At 34.4% G+C, this 20,332-nt stretch overlaps 3 protein-coding genes across 15 annotated transcripts; 1 reads left to right on the top strand and 2 right to left on the bottom strand.

Annotated features, from left to right (window-relative positions):
• Window positions 1-246: 246 nt before the first annotated feature.
• LOC117217530 (Seryl-tRNA synthetase-like insect mitochondrial protein) lies at window positions 247-1,861 on the bottom strand. The gene has a single exon (XM_033465200.2). It carries the CDS (start codon window positions 1,859-1,861, stop codon window positions 404-406), a length of 1,458 nt encoding a protein of 485 aa, XP_033321091.2. The 3' UTR covers window positions 247-403.
• Window positions 1,862-1,947: 86 nt separating this feature from the next.
• On the bottom strand, window positions 1,948-2,985 carry LOC117217533 (zinc finger protein 593 homolog). The gene is made up of 3 exons (XM_033465203.2): window positions 2,767-2,985; window positions 2,569-2,669; window positions 1,948-2,188 (listed from the first exon to the last, which is right to left on the bottom strand). The coding sequence occupies exons 1-3, from the start codon at window positions 2,854-2,856 to the stop codon at window positions 1,948-1,950; spliced, it is 432 nt and encodes a 143-aa protein (XP_033321094.2). The 5' UTR covers window positions 2,857-2,985.
• Window positions 2,986-3,670: 685 nt separating this feature from the next.
• On the top strand, window positions 3,671-19,119 carry Cpsf6 (cleavage and polyadenylation specificity factor subunit 6). Of its 13 annotated transcripts, none has more exons than XM_033465190.2 (12): window positions 3,671-3,820; window positions 5,069-5,293; window positions 5,361-5,588; window positions 5,764-6,246; window positions 6,597-6,641; window positions 7,064-7,190; window positions 7,486-7,599; window positions 7,982-8,265; window positions 8,353-8,650; window positions 8,989-9,253; window positions 13,352-13,432; window positions 14,726-16,353. In XM_033465190.2, the coding sequence occupies exons 1-12, from the start codon at window positions 3,764-3,766 to the stop codon at window positions 14,892-14,894; spliced, it is 2,376 nt and encodes a 791-aa protein (XP_033321081.1). In that variant the 5' UTR covers window positions 3,671-3,763; the 3' UTR covers window positions 14,895-16,353. The 13 variants fall into 13 exon arrangements, with proteins under 13 accessions (XP_033321081.1, XP_076380576.1, XP_076380578.1 ...); XM_033465195.2 differs by lacking the exon at window positions 3,671-3,820 and adding an exon at window positions 3,849-3,964; XM_033465194.2 differs by lacking the exons at window positions 3,671-3,820; window positions 14,726-16,353 and adding exons at window positions 4,011-4,193; window positions 17,742-19,119.
• Window positions 19,120-20,332: the final 1,213 nt, after the last annotated feature.

Here is a 20,332-nt window from a genome sequence, read left to right as displayed (position 1 = left end):
GTTAATTGAAAGTTAATATAGAAAACGTTGCAACAGCTAACATATTATTTATGTGGAACAATAATAACTCGACCTGGTGTTGTTGCAAATTTTGGCAACTTTGAAGCTGGCCTATTCTGAATGAGAATAATGAAGTATGCCCATTACAAATATCTATTTCAAAGAAAACAATCTGACGTACTGTTCCATAGATACCATCAATGATACTTCCATAGATAATATGTATTGCTTTTTGGAGAGTAAAACTTTTGTCATCTGAAATATTTATTCCAAAATATGTACACAGTTTATTACAAATATAAATAAACATTTTCAGAAACAAGGTAATTAAAATATGTACATCTGAATGTACGCAAATTACATACGAAAACGTAATTTCTCAATTTTTAAAGTCTGCCTAATTTCAAACTAGAGTATGATCTATAGGCATGCATTCTGCAATTTTCTTTGGAATAACAAATTTTTCTGGGTTTTGCTCCAATAAACATCCTAGCAACCGCGGTACCGACATCACAGTACCGGAAATCACAGAGGGAAAATCTCTTCCGCTTGGTGTCTGTTGGGCGATTAACAGTCTCTTACTGAAATATTTTCCACACATAGAAATGTGACCAATTTCGATATACTGTTTTGAATACATCGACCATAATTCAAAAGAAACGCGCATCAATTCCCAAGGCCTCAATTCCGGTGCAGATCTCACGACTACTTGATAATGGTCACAGATATTATCATACAATTTGGAGACTGTGTTCAGCAGTTGTTCGAACTCTTCATGATACTCTGAACCGTTCGTATCCTTGACCATGACAAATGCATGAGCCACAGACGCTTGGCACACAGTGAACAAGCCAATTGGAGCAAAAGTTCCTGGGAAAGGGGTATATTGTCTGCCAGTAGTGAAATACTTTAACGGAAAATAGGTGGGGTTTAACACTTGCTTTGCATGCATAGCTAAGAAAGATGCCAAGCTTGCATTTCCAACGAGGTGCATCTGGTTCGGAGATTTCTTGTCTACTTCACAATGATTGTCTATTATGAAGGCATCCATTGGATCCTCGTGATTCATGCCAGATCCTTCCACCACCAAACTACGACTAAAGTCTGAACCAGTCACCCTGATCATGTTGTTCTCAGTGAAAATCTTCCCTGCATAGCTCAGAGCACCAAGCTCGAACAGAGCTGCGTCGTTGCACAGATAATAATGCATGGGATTTTTATATTCCAGTAAACCAAGGTTCCTTCCAATATCAATATGGTTCTTTTGATGTTTCACTTCTGACAACTTGCTTAACTCACCAAAGGTTTTCATTATAGTCGGAGACTGTAAGGGTGTCCTCTCATCTATGCTATTTGGTAATTTCAGCATCTTTTCGATGACTGTCTCATCTAAGTTCCATACAATATCTCTGACAGCCTTCAAGTCTTGCTTCAATGCGAGAAACTGTTGTCTTAATTCGGCTGCTTTTATCGTTTCCTCAGGAGTTAAGTCCGCTCTCGTGAAGTTCTTCAGTTGTTGACCTACTTCGTCCATTTTAATCTGTAAAACGTTTTTATCCGCATTGACCGATTTGAATAATTCCCATACATCCTTGATATCTTTGGCGTTTACTTTGAAGCCTCGAGATGTTAGGTCTTTTTGAAATTTATCGAAATCCGATAACTTGTCGTCGAAATCTAAATATGGACTTATATATGAGAAGACTTCCATGGCCTTTTTCCCTGAAATGAACAATGCTGAAGAGTAGTGCCTGTTCAAATTTAAAGACGCATTAACGTGCTTTAAAACTGGATGTTTCAAGAGATTGTGAACTATGCGCGTTCGTACAATACAAATAATGTTGTTTGTCATTGTTAGCATATTAAGCAAATGCAAAGTTATCTTTATAGAATATAAAGAAGGGTCTGTTTAAATAACAATGATTGCTTTTCATAAAGAAATGATCTCTATGCATTAAATTTTGCTATTTTGCTTTCTGGCACAGTATCTGTTTCTATGTCCATTTTAAAACTGTCACGAGTTATGGTATCAATTTTTCGTTTCTGAGGAGCAATGTAATTTCCCTTTCCAGCAGCTCGTTCCGAATCTTCTATAGTGTAGGGCTCTAGTTCTAGTGCTTTTAATCTCCTTTTGTGAACTTTTGTTGTGAAATGGTCTGACAAAGCTGTATTATTTATAAAATGCCTCCTGTAAAAAAATAGAACCATTAAAACATTATTTTACTTTTATAATACCTGAATTTAATGTTTCTAAATGAGGTGACTCTCTTTCTTTCTTTCTCTTACTGCCTTTCGACTATTAATAGATCATAAAGCAAATCAAAACCACTCCTTGACATATTTGATGCATATAATCAAATACCCTGTATATCATAATACATTTCACTGATACCTATTTCCACTACTTGTCCACTTAATTTTATCATCATCTATATATAAATGAAGTTTGTATTCTGTGATGTATCAATCAATTTAAATAGAACTCTATCATCGTGAGTGCAATTTGAATGCACAGGCTAGAATATGAAGAGGCAGTGCAGGTTATATAAAAGTTGAAAGAAAACTTACGCGCAATGTACACAATAATATTGGCCCGCTCCAGGTTTGTCCAAATCTACTTCCTGATTTACTAAATTTTTCACATTTTCGTCCTTCAAATCCTCATCGATCTAAAATAAAGGATATGCTATAAAAATTGCCGATCGTCGAAGATTGTCAGCCACGTGACACACGTGCTCATAAAGTATGAGTTTTACTATTGCACACCTCGTCCAAATCTTTCGTTCTTCTTCTCGTTCGCCAGCCCTTTTTCAAATGAGTATCTCCTCTGTGATATTTTTTGCGTTTATAAGTCATCTGTGACGAAAATTTAATAAATCTTACAAACTTCGGATTTCGAATGCTACCACGTTTATCCGTATTTCTCCAAATAACCTTATCCACTGTTCAACAGAGATAGTTGCCTTAAACAAGTGTAATCGAACAGAGATACATGCATATATACATACGCACATGCATACATACATATATACACACATGCATATGTATGTATGTATGTACACACATTTGATTACAGATCTGTGTATGTATAGTAGATCATAGGCAAATGTTAAATACATTACATACTATTTAAATATATTTTAAATATATCGGGGAAGTTCGAGAAATATTAGATTGAAAATTTTTTACATGAAATGTATTTCCATCGAAACCAAATTTTCACGACTTTAATTGGTCCTAACAAAGTGAAATTAGGAACGCTTCTACAAACTTCATCCATGTATCTAAAGTTCTTACACACATTTAATTACTACTGTCATATGATAATAAAAAATTATAAAAACACATGTTCGTTCTTTTAGTTGAAATAAATGTTATGAACAACTATGCCTTCTTTTATTAACTTAAATGTTCTGACATTACAGTACCATAAAACTATAAAAGATACTACTTTATAAACAATTGTTGTATTTTATAATTTAAATTTCGCGCCTATTTCTATTGGCAAAACTGCAGTACTGTACGCAAGTTCGTACAGTTGCGTTAGTGCAAGCTGCTTCTTCCGGAGTTTCACATCTAGGGTGTTCCCGTCGTTTAACGCAGAATTCACAGAAACAAGAGGAAAGATGGCGCAGTGACGTCACATCCGCTCAGCAGTCGAAACGTAACGTAATTCGCTAACACGTTTTCTCCTATACACAAGACCGTGAGCCCTTTAGGCTTGGCGGCTTCGTCAAATGCAGTGAGCGTCGGTGTACGTAAAATGGCGGACGGTGACATTGATTTGTACGCCGACGATCTCGAGCAAGATTTCGCGCAGGTAATTCGATTTTATCATTGTTAATAAACTGTCACGCGATTGGCATGCGTAACCGTGGATCGGCCGGTCGCGTGAAAAATCCTCTGGACTGTGAGAAAAACGTTGATAGTCAAGCGGGGTGTCCGGCGTCATGGAGTAAAGATGGTAACGATTGCAAGCGGCGCCCTGTATTTTCTCGGTTCGGTACAATTTCGGGATCGTGTTTCTGTCGGGACGAGTAGCTGTCGCGTTCGATCATCACGGCCAACGAACGTTCCTCGATATTTCGTTGTTCGATTAGTGTACAGTCATGCGCGTTACTTGCCTTAAGAAAACTAAAACCGAATACGTGTTAATACAGATACACAGCGAGCAAAGCGAAATGGTGTTAACGGTAAGGCGAATGTCGTGCAGTAGTGTTTCTCTTCCGCTTCGTTCGACGATACATACATGGAGCTTTTACCGAGATCTATCCTTTCTGGCTTGAGACTCGGGACATCTTTCACAGACTCGACGATGGCGTTCGAAATAGTGTTTCGGACCGTGGACGCCAAGCAGAACCCGTGTGAAATATGTATCTGGAATGTAACATGGAAACTTTGAAATTCTGGTCTTCAGAAATTTTACGGACCACTGTTTTTTCAATCGGAAAAATTTATCAGTATCTATTTATTATAATTTGTAGCATCAATGTTTAAAATAAATTATTCGTATCGTGCAAAATTTCAAATAAAACGATTTTATTCTATTTGCTCAGTTTCCATGCCACGTTAAGGTACTATTTTATTTATACTCGATAAGTGAAACACTATTCTGAATAACCGGATTATTATTGTTGATATAATTTTTCGAAACATTTTAGTTATAATTCGAAACGTTCAAGTGAATTTGTAGTAGTTACATCTTTTACATTTATTATGTTTTACATACAAGTTTTTCAATTACTTTAAATATATTTTTAACCTGTTAAAAAAATGCCTGCTAGTATCGATATGTTTTATGTTCAAGGGGAGTTGCAAATATCATTACGGTTCTTTTGGTAACAGTATTATGTTCTACACAGCATTTTTCCTACAGCCACACAGCAATAATGTTCTTTGTGATTAACATTATGTTTATTGCTTAAAATAAATCTTTATACGAGCTACTGTGGTATTTCTGATTAACAGATTGAATTACCTAATATTTTATTTTACAACCATGGTATAAAACTTGTATCGTAATCATTTCATTCATTATCTTTTATGACTATTTCATGATTTCTTATAGGATGAGTTTGCTGGTGATGGTGTTGATTTATACGACGACGTGATAGCAGCTCCTGCTGGTGGTAATGGAGGAGTTTCAACAGGTAATAGTGGAGATGGTGGAGGTGACACTACATCGCCAAATGAAGAAACAAATGGCAGTGCTCCATATCATCAACTTGGAAATAACATTCAACCAAACCAAATTGGAAGACGTCATCAATTATATGTTGGAAATTTAACTTGGGTATGCAATTTAAAAATAATTTATGATTTGTTTTCATTATTTTTAAAGAATTTATTATACATTACAGTGGACGAGTGATCAAGACATAACAGATGCAGTACAAAGTATTGGTGTGTCTGATTTTGTGGAAGTAAAATTCTTTGAAAATCGGGCAAATGGACAATCCAAAGGTTTCTGTGTGATATCTTTGGGTTCAGAACAAAGCATGAGGATATGTATGGAAAGACTACCCAAGAAAGAATTGCATGGACAAAATCCAGTCGTAACATTTCCTACCAAACAAGCTTTGAATCAAGTGAGTTGAGAAACTTCTAAGAAAGAAATGCTAACAAAACCACTCAAAAGTATGTTTATAGGCAGCAAACTCAACAAAAACTTGTTTTGCTCTGAAAACTTAACATCTTATGATTTACTTTTTACAAAAGTCGTCTTTTATTTCAGCTGAATAAATAAATTTATTATGTTCTCAGTTTGAGTCTCAGTGTAAAACACGTCCAGCTCCAGCTCCGCAACAAAGTCAAAGTCAACGCCCCCATAATCCACATCAACATCAGCCACCAATGCCACCTCATCAACAGCATCCACAACATCCCCAACACCCTCAACATTCACAACAAAATCACGGTCCTAGAATGATGATGGGTCCCCCACAGGGTGTGAGACCTCAGAGAATGCCACCTCCTGGTATGGGTCCACCGGGTCCAGGTGGACCTGGACAACAAGGTCCACCACGTATTCATGGTCCACCCATGGGTCCTGGACCTGGGCCACATCATCCTTTGCCTGGACATCCTAATCAGGGTCCACCGCCTCCTGGATATCAGCAGGGACCATGGAATGGTCCTAGACCTAATGGTCCACCTGGACCTCCTAGAGGTCCGAGTGGCCCTGGCGGTCCTCCGCAACAAGGACCTCCTGGACCAGGTCCTGGTCAACACAGACCACCGGGAATGGTATGTTTTGTAGCTTTCATATTTAAAAATATTTATGGTTATGCATAATGTGTCATTGATCAACAATTATTTTCCTGTACTCGATGTACAGTCAGGGACAAAAAGATAGAACAGAAAGATTTTTAAATCTTTTTTAATCAAAACATAAGGAAATGTACGGTGACCTATCTTTTTTTCCCAACTATATTCTCGAGCATCTCGAAGTGGAACTGTGCCATTTAGTTTTTACAGGAATCAACAACTATTTATTTCTGTAAATATAATATATACTCTATCAATTTTTAGTTAATTATAGTACAAGTTACAAGAATATTTTCTGCACTTACATGTCTTACGCTTCGCGTAAACAGAGTTGCACTAGAGACCTTTCAGAAGCCAGTTACCATATACCACAGGTAACACAGTGTGTTGTTTTTTCTGCTTTTCACGTTGTAAGAGCTATCTTACACATTAAATAGAAGAAATTCTATACAGATTACATATTTTTATCATGCTGAAAATTATTTATTCTGAATAATAAATACAGTGCATGAGACACATATAACATGAAAAGCTTATAGAGTTGATGACATTTCATCTGAATTCGTATTAACTTGACCACACAATGAAAAGGTTTTAATGAATTAATAACTGGCTCTGATACATAATATTAGATCTAGTATTAGGCTTCCTTTTAGCTCGATACTTGAATTAATGAACAGAAATTTCAAGTATGTACTTTATCCAGTAATATTTTAATCATTAAGTATTAGTCATCAATCTCGTAGATCAAGTTACTGCTACTTTCTAACATAGGACTCAATTTATGTCTCTTCAGCAATTTCATGGTGGTCCACCTGGTCCACCTGGTCAAGGGCCTCCACGTGGTCCACCTGGACACCCTGGTGGACCTCCAGGAGATCCAAGAGGTGCCCAACCACGCCCTGAATGGAATCGACCCCCAGGTTCGTAACTTCTTTCAATTCTTTCACTAGTAACATACTGAAGCATCTTGGACGTGAATACTCTACTTTTTCTTCATTTCATATATTATTATTTTCAAGTTCTTCTTTTCTACAATGTATAATATGCATGATAGAATAGATGCGTGACAATTGTAATATTGTGAAGTGTACTGTGTAAAGCATCAGATGTGTACGATGCGAAATGAATATTAAGTAAGCCACATTAAGTAGCAAAGAATTGTCTAATCAAGTTACTATAATCGAAGTTCACTGACGTATTGTTCAATGTGCATAGGAATGCATCATGGGCCTCAGGGACCACCAGGTTTCCCTCAACATCAACATATGCAAGGCCCGCAACCTGGTCAAGGCCCACCACAGAGAGGACCTCCTCCAGGTTCGATGGGTGGTGAGAAATTTAGGACGTTCATTGAATATTAATAATACCTTTTATTTCACCTTCCACATGATAATGCATGATATTGAGGGAAATTTTATGCTTAGGAGTATGAAGGTACAAGGTGTTTCATGGAAAATAAGCTTATTTTTTGTGTTATTATCGGAGTGAAATCCTTTAGATGAAAATTGTCTAATACCGTAATAGATGGGATGTGGATCAGAAGAAAATTTCTTGATGAAAATGAATTTGGTATTGTAGTTTTGTTGTATTGTGCAAGCACATCCTAAAGCAAAAACAACCATATACTATCAAGTAGATTAATAGTGAATGTAAACGATAGTACTGTCTGTGAGCTTGCTCTACGTTGCAAGCTAACATAGATATTGATCAGGAATGTTGCCAGGTCCAGGAGGACCACCACCGGGACATGGAGGACCACCTCAAGGACCTCCGCAAGGACCTCCAGCGCCGCATGTTAATCCTGCGTTCTTCCCACAAGGGCCACCCCATCAGCATCCAGGACAACATCCACCAGGTCCTCCTGGTCCACCCCATGGGCCTCCGCATGGTCCACCACATGGACCACCTCATGGTCCTCCTCATGGACCTCCTCACGGTCAGCCGCATGGACCACCGCATGTACCACCGCATGGTTACGGGCCACCTGCGACACAAGTATAATTAATTTACATATTCATAATAAACGCAAACTTCTTCTGTTGTATATTATTCATCATAATGAAAATTAACAAACATTTGCAGCCACCTTATGGTGCACCAGGACCTGATCATCGCCCTGAGGGACCTCCACCTCTTACAGAACAAGAGTTTGAAGAAATAATGACCAGAAACAGAACAGTTTCTTCATCTGCTATTGGTCGAGCAGTATCAGATGCTGCGGCAGGAGAGTATGCGAGCGCCATAGAGACCTTGGTCACAGCCATTTCTCTGATAAAGCAGTCCAAGGTTGCTGCAGACGATAGATGCAAGATTCTGATCAGTTCGCTGCAGGATACTCTAAGAGGTGTTGAAACCAAGAGTTATGGTTCTGCACGAAGAGGTAAACTTAACATAATTTGTTCTTACTTTTTTGCCGTAACACATTCTCTGTTCAGACATACTTAATATGATAGTTATATTTCTGGAACAAAGTTATAAGATTCGCATATATGAAATTCTGCAGAACGAAATAGTCAGCGCGATGTACAGGATGTCAAGAAAGTAACGGTCACGATAGCGACAATGATAATTGTTTTTAAATTGATCCATGAGATAGTGTAACCAAATTTTTCTTAAACGGATGTGACCATTACTTGTTTAATCCTGTTCAATTACCTAGTTCATTGTATTTAGGGGAACAATATAGTACTAAAATTTTTAACGTAATGGTGGTTGCAGAACGGTCACGATCGCGCGATAGAGAGCGCAGTCACAGAAGAAGACGCGAACGATCAAGAAGCCGGGACCGGGAGTACAGGGAGAGAAGCAGAGATAGGGACAGGGAGCGGGACAGGGAGCGTGATCGTGAGAGGGAAAGAGATCGTGATCGCGACAGGGAACGTTATTACAGCGAAGCATATCCACGAGAGAGATCACGAAGCAGAGAGAGGGATCGTGAACGTGAAAGAGATCGCGAGTATAGAGAGCGAAGCAGAGAAGAAAGGTAAGCTCAACACTATCTTCTCACATAATTGTATTTTAAAATTGTGACAACAATATGAACATGGTATTGTCATTTGAATGAGTCACTTGTCCGTACGGAAAACAGAACTTGTGTTTTTCTTGAATAGTCCACGTTGTAACGTATTTGTATATTATTGTCACGATACTAAAAGTATCGCGTGCTGCAAAAAGAAATTATCGTTCCGCTCGTATCACGTATTTCGAGATGCAGACTCTGCGCGAGAGTCACTGGAATAAACATTTTCTTTTTCAACGGAGTATCTATTTACTGTAATTAATTCAGTGTCCAGTGAGAATTCGAATACATTAAGTAAACTATAAATCGAATGGGAAATATTTTCAGAAGAATGCATTAATCTATTCTGCGAATTTTAGCTTCTGAATGAAATTTATTGTAAAACAGTCGGTAATGCAGAGTTGGGCAATAATTAATGATTAATGGGGTAATATTTGATTGTCATAGTGACAATTAACTGCAGTAGATGTTAATTCTGCAATTGAATTGATAACTAAGTTATTTAATCAATGACAGGATTCATGATTAATTATCAAATACAATTACTAATTAATATTTTAAATCAACCCTCGATGACCAACGATTAATTAAGCATTAATTAATGAATCGAAATATAAATTTTGGCTAATGCCCAACTTTGCGATGATCATTATTTAGGCAACTCGATTAAAGAAAATTTTTTGAATTGTCGTCATCATTCGTTGTAATTTTGTAATTGCTTTATTACTACGACCTATATTGCTTCATTATTTAAATTAGATTAACGATATTGCAAACAAGGGTCGTCGATAACTTTTGATATAGATTTATGAACGTAATATGTAAGATATTTGTAACTTATGGTTCAGCATAAGTTAAGATTTGAAGGTAATTAATTAACCCTTTCACTGTGACAATTTAAAAAATAGACAAAAACGTATATAGATTATTTCTATCTTAACGCGGTTACATTTTATAAAAATTTCGACCTAATTAGTTGGAAATTGTGTTGGTTTAAAGAACAGTAACAGGGTTAAATAAAAGTTACTTAATTCGACATATTAATTGCTATTGAATATTTTTAAGTCTTGAACATTTTATATTGTCGTAAAAAATATTTCTAAAAAATCTCTAGTATTCCTGTAGTTTCATTCTAGTAAGTATATTACAATAATCGTATTTAAATTTCTATAATTTAATAATTCATTAAACACCTCAAAATTAAATTACGGTCTTTTTAAGGTTCGGATTAACGATAAAGAACATAATTGCATATTAAGGACTATCTGGTACATAAAATATAGCAATTAATATGTTCAATAAATATGATATTCCTTGTGTCAATCATCACAACAAAATGAATATTAATTAATTATTAGTAAAAATTAATCAATATTTACTTCGTTATGCTGGTAGACACGAGAAATCGATGTTATTTGTAATCTGAGTCACATACCGAGTGTTAGGTGCTCCATGGTATTATCATTTAGATCAAATTCAATTAATAATGCCTCGTATTAATCTTTATGCACTGCAGCCTCAATTATATTGTGATAAATTTAATATTATTCAACCCTTTATATCGTAAAAATATTTGAAAGTACCAGTCATTTTAATGATCACTATAGGGTAATTGAAGCGCTTGAAATTACCAAAATGCTCTACTATGAACCAAACATAATTTTTCATATAATTTCACTTATCCGTTGTATGCATTCACTTAAAGGAATTAAAATCGTAATAAATATAAAAATCGCATAATTCAGAATATAAAACTCTATTTATTGTGTATTTATCTGTGAATATGTATTTATGTAGATTTGTGCAGTAAATACTGATTAATTTAGGGGCAGATTAATTATTTACCATTTGCACTAAGATTGAATAATAAAAATCGAGAATGAGTAGATTTTTTTAAATTCGCTTCAATGTAATAGATTTTTCTAATTGTTTTTAAAGTATCATGAATGGACATTGACAGAAGTAATCGTAAATGGTTCCCATTATAATTAACATTTCTGTCAGTAACAAAGGCAAGGTGGTTTTCTACAGTTCTCAATGAAGTCACATAGCTATATTAATACTGCGATCTCAGCTTTTACATAAAACACTGTTCTAAGAAGAGAGATATATATAATAATAACAATGTAACTAGTGCTGTACAGATGGAGTAAGAATATCCACTTTGCGAATTGTAAATTTTATAGTGAACTGTTCAAAATTTTACTAAGAAACTAAAGAGTAAGATTATAATTTTAGTCGATTCGTTTATTACCCAGAAATATTCAGTATAAGTGAACAGTCTTTCGAATATTAAGTATAATTCTCAATAGATGCATTAAGTCTTGGTAATTAATACTTGCATCAGATATAAAGCAGGCAAAACTAAACGTACTATTGTAACAAAAGAAAAGAAATGCGTTCGCACACGTATTTTATACTGTATATCTGAGAAAGAAACGAATTTCGTTACATTATAGAATTTGAAATGTGTGTGTGAGTGCACTCGATATCGCAAAATGTTCTCTGAATTTTACATTGATTTCCATCAATAAAAAGTTAAAGGTCGAAGCTGTGTAACATAGTCTTCCTGATGCGTTAACAATTTATTTAATCAAAGAAACTGAAAGGTCAGACCAATTGTGTAGCTTTTTAAGATATATCAGTGTCGTTTTTCCCTTTCGTTTCCTCCTGTATAATTCTAAATAGTTTCACAAGATTGGATATCGATAAATGTGTGTAAACTTAATGTAAACATGCAACTTTTGGCATGAGTATACTACTTCATATTCTTTAGAATGCAGTATAATTGTCACTGCTGCTCACGGTACACTTCAGTGGATATATCGACAGTGCAGTGATCGTTAAATTTATTTTTTCAGTATAATGAAAATTAATTATTTAGTTTATGAACTGTTCATATGGTGCATAGGTTTTTTTATTGAATAAAATAATGGAAACCTTTAGCTATTAATCATTTTTTGTGGAGTTTAAAAATAGCAATTTGTATATTTTCATATCTAATAATCCTAAAAATACAATGCATGATTAATATGCAGCGTTTCCATTAGTTTTTGATTTTAATGTTTTCAAAGAGCAGTTGATAAATTAATGATTAATTCTTTTATATTAAAAACCAACAATGTATGTTCGACAAAATATGTGAAACGAAATCGTTATTATATTTTCAACATTACTAATATAATGTGTAATTATAATCTAGGGGAAACATGATTCTATTGCATACTGAAATAATACTTACTCAACACTCGTATTAGTTCATCAATGTACTCTATTAGTATTTATCAATCATATAAATATTATTCGTTTATTATTTATACAGTTTTTACATTGTGGTAGTATGTATATAAATTTTATTGCAATGAGATAATTAACACTGGAACTATACAAATGCATGAGATATTTATCATTCATTGTATATTATGTATTGTATTAATCTATATTATTGTACAAGTGCATAGAAGTATAGTTTCAGATTTAAGGAATTAAGTGAAATATAAATTACAAGGTTCCTTGCGGAAGTGTGTATAATTGCACTTGTGCAGGTCCATTAATTGTAATTTATTTTAATTGACACAACATGCCGAAAGTAAAAGTTGTTCGTGAACTGCAGAGTTGAGCGATAATTAATGCAATTAATGATTATAACTGGAATATATGATTATTAATTGCAGTTAACGGTGTAGTTAATTGGTTTAATAATTGATTATGAAATTCATTTCTCAGTTATTCTGAATGAACACTCTAGACACTGATAAATAAATTGATAAATCGACCGAATTAATGAAACAAACAGAAAGTCTTGATTGATAAATGCATAACTCTGCAGAACTATGAGTGCGTATGTTTATATACTAGTTTTGATATACAGGAAACATTTCACAAATTAGTTTAAGCTTTAAATCGTGGAGTAATCGAGGTGTCATACCGACGTGCGATCATTCCTAAATTTGTGAGAGAAAGCAACAAAACAATATATTTTCTTGTTTTAACTTAAAGCAAACGTACTAAGCTCCGGGTGACAATATAAGTCCATAACAAAGTGTATGCATTTTCCATTAGTACGACACGTCAGTCAGCCAGGCCAAGAGTAAAAGAAGAACCGCCAGAGACGCCTCCCGTCTCGTCTTCCAAGGCGTCTAGGTAATTTATACTTTTTTTCCATTAAAGTGAATGCATGTAGTATTTGTCGAAACAAAACGTTCTATCCATTGTTCGATGCAAAAGAGGTTTAAACAGGGCCGCTAGACGTGCCAGAAACCATTAATCCTCGTTGGCCCTTGTCGGGTCTATTTAGTCACAAATATAATTTCTAAAATATACAGGATGTCCCATTTAAACAAATATCTTATAATATCTACTAAAATGTTGTATATCAAAAAATTTGAATGGATTAGTTTCAATATTTTCAGGGTAAATAATGAAAAAATTAAAAAGATGTATGAATCAATATTGAACCGTCACGGGATTTTGCGAGGATTAAGCTTTAAGACTCGATGATACTAGATCAGTTTCAAGGGATGCTTAGACAAGTAGAAAGAGGAAGAGAAGAGTTTCAGTCTTGCTATCATAACTGTTATTACAAAGAAAAAAGATAAATAAGTGAAATGTAATTGTACAGACGAACTTGATTGAATAATTTTTTTAGTATAATTATTCCAGTCCCTATTTGCATCGTACACTTTGCTCGTTTAGGTGCCGATATACAGAATGTCTCCTGAAGCCAGAACCAAAAATATTTTTGTCATTTTGAATGACATGAACAGTATTTAAATACATTTATTTTATTATAATAGCGTCCTGTTTAAAGTAAATATTTGTTATGCTATTAAAAAGGACAAAGTTATTTTAGGTTCTACATTCAGACAGTTCATCCTATATATAGTACATTACAAACAACTTTTTGTGTATTATCATAACAATTGCCTCTTATGTTTCATATATTTGCTCAGCTTTTCAACGAATCGAATTTCGATACTCTACCCCTGGTGAAAAGTGTTTCATAATAAAATACAATTATCTTGGGAAATGTAAAAAATCTTTGACTGATAAAAGTACAATGAAATAACTGTCGCTATTTCAGCAAAAATTTCCAATTTTTATCATTTTTAAAATTAAATGACCATACGTTCTATATTTTTTTTATATGAAATATTTATATTCTCATTGGCGATTTCTCACGGTTTGCCAGGGGTAGCTTAATTCCTCACTGTGGTAGACTCATCTTCAACAACGCCTGATATTCCAACTGAACGAAAAAGGAGCATAAAACAATTTAAAAAAACATGTATAACGAGAAGGAGAGTAACGCGTTGTCACAAGAAAGCTTAGCGTAAAGATAAGAATTCGATGTACATTTTAAAGACAAAACAATAAATAAGAAACAAAAATGGTACACCGTTAAAGTAAGATAATTGGCTGACGTGACTTGTGTAGGTATTATGACGATCGCTACAGAGAGCGTGAACGAGAGAGAGATCGAGAACGAGAATCAAGCCGGAGACCATCAGAGAGAGAACGAGAACCAGAGCGTGAACGGGAACGTGAACGGGAAAGAGATCGTCGCGACGAACGTGGAGACTCATCGCATCGCTCGAGACATTAAAGAATAACCTTATCGCTTGATGAGAAAGACAAATAGAGAAAGAGAGAGGGAGAGAGAGAGAGAGAGAGAAAAAGAGAGAGAGAGAGAGAGAGGACTCTATAGAGAATGCGAAGAGAAAGGTCAAGTCACAAGGCAGTATGGGACATCTCGTCGTTGGTTCTCTTGCGAAGACTTCTGGGATAAAAATGGACCCAAGAGGATATGCGTTTCTCCTGTTCATTCGATTCTCTAGATCTTTTAACACTTTCCTGAACGAAACACGAAGATCACCAGACAATTATCTCTTCAACGTTTTGCCACCCACTCTTCATCTTAAAATTAATCCTTTTACTATTATATGGACATTACAATTTAGCTGAACAATGGTTTGTTAATGGGGAGCAAGGGTCGCAAAATATTGATTCTAAACTGTAAGTTTGTGAAACTGAAAGAATTAAGTCATTGATGCTGGAGGATTTTTATTGTTGAATGTAATTTGCAGATTAACACGTTGACTTATGAGAGTTATATAAATCAAGGTAGTCTACCTAAGAAGCTCTGCAATCTTAGTAATACCAAAAATGACATCTCTTTCATATGAATCATCATGATATTATTCAATGAAAAGTAGACATCACTTATACCATTTTTGCATTTAAAAATGTCTAGTTTACATATCCACTACAAAAACGAATTTTTAAGTTTGGCACACAGTCAATGTGTTATTGCTGACCTGTAACAAAACAAGATTTTAATAACAATCTTGATTTTTGCTCTGAAAAATCAGTGTAAACAGGAAAGTGTTAAGTCTGCCGCGAGTTTTACCAAGTTAATGTATGTATTCTTATACTAAATATAAATACATACGTATATATATATATATTATATATATATGTATATGTACATGTGTGTGTGTGTATATTATCAAAAATTTATATATATACACATACATATATGTGTATATATATTTATATATGCTGTAAAGTTTTATGCATATGTTATACACAGCATACACTATATATTTATATATGCATAATTATATATAAATATATGTATATATATATATGTATTACACTAAAAACAAACGCGATCGCAAAGCGTAGACACAACACAATATACATATATCTCTATGTAACATTTTGAAATGAAACCTATTTAGTTTTTCGGGGGATACACGAAATAGCGTGTTTGATTACACAGAAACAAAAATATAGAAAAGAGATGAATTGTATGACAAAAGCCGGCACAGTGGGATGGTTTTGTTTCACGAGAGTCGTGTTCAGTTGCGGTTTACAGAAAAGCTGAAACGATGGATGCTGTATGTCGGCCTCCGGGAAGAACGAAGACGACTTCTCCCTAGTTGCGGACTCGTCGAATACTTCTGAAGCTCCGCAACGACGCAAGATTGTATCTTAATATATAATACATACATATATATATACGCTTTCAAAAAAATGATCAAATATACGTGATAAACGTGTCTTTACTTTATTCATCAGTACACACAATCTCCTGAATTTAAAAAAATGTTATTTTTGTTTTTGTGCTAGACACACAGTGTCCCGCAGATAATGATCGAAAGGTGATACCGATTTAAGTGCTGCTTCTTTCAACACCCTGATTATTTGTTTCTGTATCCGCCAGTTGCGGTAACGGGAGTCGAAAGATGGCAGTTTTAAGGAATTTTGTTGGTGACAATCGGTGACGTTTTGTAAAATAGTATACTCTGTTATACATCTTTCCTACGATTGGGAAATTAATTTGTCGGAAATATAAAAAGTTATTTCAATAGACTGATGATGCACAATGAACTTTGATCATGTTATATATTCATAGCAAAATTTATTGCAATATACTTTTTAATAACTTTTTCTAAAACAGCTTTTGTAAAATATTTTTTCACTTTTAATTCAGAAGTTCGACCATGCGTCTAATTACTTCTGACAAATTAGTTTATATTCCAAGTGTCACCCATTTTTAAATAATTGTTTGAAACATCGTTCAATATTATTGTGAAAGCGCAAGATGTTCATTTGAACGATGTCTAACAGTACCTGTATCATTTACAAATCAGTTTTTCTCCTTGGATCTCACAATCCTCTTGTGATCAAAATTTTGTTAGAATGTTATGTGTGGATTACAGATTTTTATTTGCTAAATCATACAAATTCTGTTATATATGAAAGTACATAATATTTATAACAGTAGTCCATGATCACAAGAGTATTGAAAAGTAATTATATATACTTATGCGACAGTATCTGAATAAACTCTTTCATGTCCCAGGCGATAGAACTTGATACCAGAGTACCAGTACTCAGCATGACATTTTAATAATGAACTTTACCCCTTTAAGATCTCCTCCAATTTTAAGAACATCCTATTACGTTATTTATTATAATTTATTGATTGAAATGTCGTCGAGTGAATAGTACAATTGTAAGAAAAGTACTGCTACCTCTCACGCATGAAAGAGTTACAATATGAACATGTTCGCAGAGGAGAGACTGCCAAGAGAGCACTTGATAATTAACGGTTCACCTTTCGATGGGACCTTTTATCATATATTTTACAATCAACTCAAATGACGACTCTGCTCTGTGAGATTACACGTTGTACATATTAACTTCTATTGTATCGGACGATCGTTGCCAAGCTGAACCCTTTACGGTCCACTTTTGCCACGATATCATTCTGAAAGCATCTTGAACAACGAAGGTTACGCGTACATTCTTAAAAGTAATTTCCTCGCGACTCTGTATCACTGATTTATTATTATTTGTATGTGTGAACGTTTCGTTTGGACTTTTTTGTGTGGAATTTTTCGTTGGAGAGAGATTTTTTTTAATACGTCGGATCATTTTCTAGAGACTATGAGAAGGGAAGAGGATCGCAAAGGGCTGAGCGTCCGGTACCTTTTAACAAGTACCAGGAAACGGACGAGGAACACTCACAGAGCACGGTACAGGATAGTTAATCCTGGTCCCAAAGAAAATCGAAGGAGATCCCGAGAGAAAGAGAGAGCTTTTTATAGTTGTACAACTTTGACGAGTACCACGTTTGCATGATCGAAATGATATATGTTTCTCTATGTGCCATTCAACATAGTCACATTAAAACTAGAGCTCTTATTAACTGCGTATTCGAGTACTCGATATTCCATAAGTATAAATTGAATTAGTATCGAAGTACTTGAATGCCGAAATCGAAATTAAACGAGTATCTGACTACTCGGATTTAAACTAATTAATTATCCGATTGCTCGGATGTATTCTGATATTTGGTTCTGAACTGAATATTCAGGTACTCGGATTCTCAAGTGCGGGTATCCGTAAGTACACATAATAGTAAGAGCCCTAGTCGAAATACTATACGGATTAGCGATAAGACATACGCCGGTTTTAGCATGACCAACTCATAGTCTAATTGTTTGAGTTATTCTGCATTTAATCCTTTGCGAATCCATGTCTTTTTTTCTACCTTTCTTTCTTTGCTTTATAGTTATTTTTAAAAGTCAGTCACTTTGCAATCCATGATTTATTGTTTTACATTGTCTTAAACATTAGCAATATTCAAAGCCCTCTCATTAAATTAAATAGACTGAAAACATTTATGCAAATTTTATGGTTTTATTTATGATTGTATAATGATTCAAGCATTTGTAAAAATATTTTTATGTATCATTTATGTGTCTGTTCCTCTCATCTTTTAATACGTTATTCACTGGAAATGTTTAGAAGTTTTGCTGTGTATCATAAAATTGTTATATTCAATGCGTGAATCATTGTATACGTTTTCTTTTTAATGGTTGAACAAAGAAAATTAAGTAGAACATTCAAAATTGCTCAGCAAACTATGGAGGATCGCAAAGGGTTCGACTGGAGTGTTCTTTTACTCCGACTGAGTCATTTCGAAAAAAGTAGGGCAGTCTCGTGCATCGATTCACCAGAGTACAATGAAGTTCATTTCTCTCAGTAAACTATTTGGAACGACAATTTGACTATAAGTGTAGTTTTAGGAGAATCGAATGTAAACGTAGTTTTAAAGCCCTTTTTGTACAAAGCTCAAAGTACACCGTTTCCGTTACTTTTAATTTCTTATGTTATTTTCTTATGGTAGTCTTGTGGGCTTGAATGAGCTTTAATTTCTCATACCAACGAATTCCATCTTTTGACCCGGACAACCGAGGCCATTACGATCAAACCTTATATTTATAATATAAAAAGAACTGCATTGTACCTTTAAACTTGTCTCATAGTTTCAAATGTACCATATTATCTTTCTGCGTGCTGATAAGGATTATACATTCGAAACGCAGCTACAGAGTAGCATTAGCATTCGAAAATATATGTTGCAGTAATCGTGTTTTAGACAATTCATTTTTATCGATTTTTTTTAATAATTATTTTCCATGAAATTACGATTGCGTTCTGAATGAATAATTCATACGAATATTTATGAATACATTTTTTTCATTGAGAGTCTAAAGGGCTACGAGAACTTTTTAACTGTAGCTTTATTTTTTAATCATTTATACATATTTAACAGCATGACTTTTAGGGATTGTATTTTGTTCGTGTATTTATATTTGACAAACGCATAGGATTATAATTCTATAGACACAGTAGGAGACGAGAACTACCGTTCCTGGAATGATCAATATAAAAAGAAGCGCTTTGTACTGAATAATGTTACATATAGGATTTAGTTTAGTGTAACATTCAAAAAATCGTGCGTCAGATAAACTCTGCACAGTTGAGAAATCGAGCATCGCTTTCCTGTTCGATTTGTACAGAAAAAAGTTGTTAGTACTTAATCGTTTTCTAAGTTGATTAAGTACACGAGAAACGCAGAACAGTCTTTCAGTATTTAAGTACTATTACATTCCATCTAGAAACACTATTATTCAAAAGACCAATGCAACTAGTGATAGACAAGCGAAACTGTAAAAAACAAGCATTGCGTCGGCACTACTAACGATATGATAGCGTATTAAATTAATTATCGAGAAACGAACGTGCAACTTATCAGAAGCGTTCCAAAAAAAAAGAGAAATTAGTGCTCAATCGCATACCGGAAGCAAGCAGTTGATATTATCTCACTTTTACGAACTTTAATGGCACGAAGGAATTATATACTTTTTTAATACTATGAAATTTTTAAAGATAAGTAATCGTACAAGCAACAAAATACGAGAAAAAGTTACGTGTGTAAGTTATGAATTCTCTTCTGTGATCTCACAAAGCATATTAAGGTATTGAACGATTTTTAATGTATATATTGCAAGCAGAGCGTCAAAAGATAGTAGAAAGTCTATACATCATTTTTGTGATTTTTTATTAAGCACAGAACTGAGAAATTGGATGAAACTATGGCTAATGCGGTTCTAGAATATTTGTGTCTATTGTAATGAACACGATCTACTCGCATTAAGTGTCACAATGCATCACACAGCGTGT

The sequence above is a fragment of the Megalopta genalis genome, chromosome 9, assembly GCF_051020955.1.
Source record: "Megalopta genalis isolate 19385.01 chromosome 9, iyMegGena1_principal, whole genome shotgun sequence".
NCBI lineage: Eukaryota > Metazoa > Arthropoda > Insecta > Hymenoptera > Halictidae > Megalopta > Megalopta genalis.
This window is presented reverse-complemented; position numbering and strand designations above follow the sequence as displayed.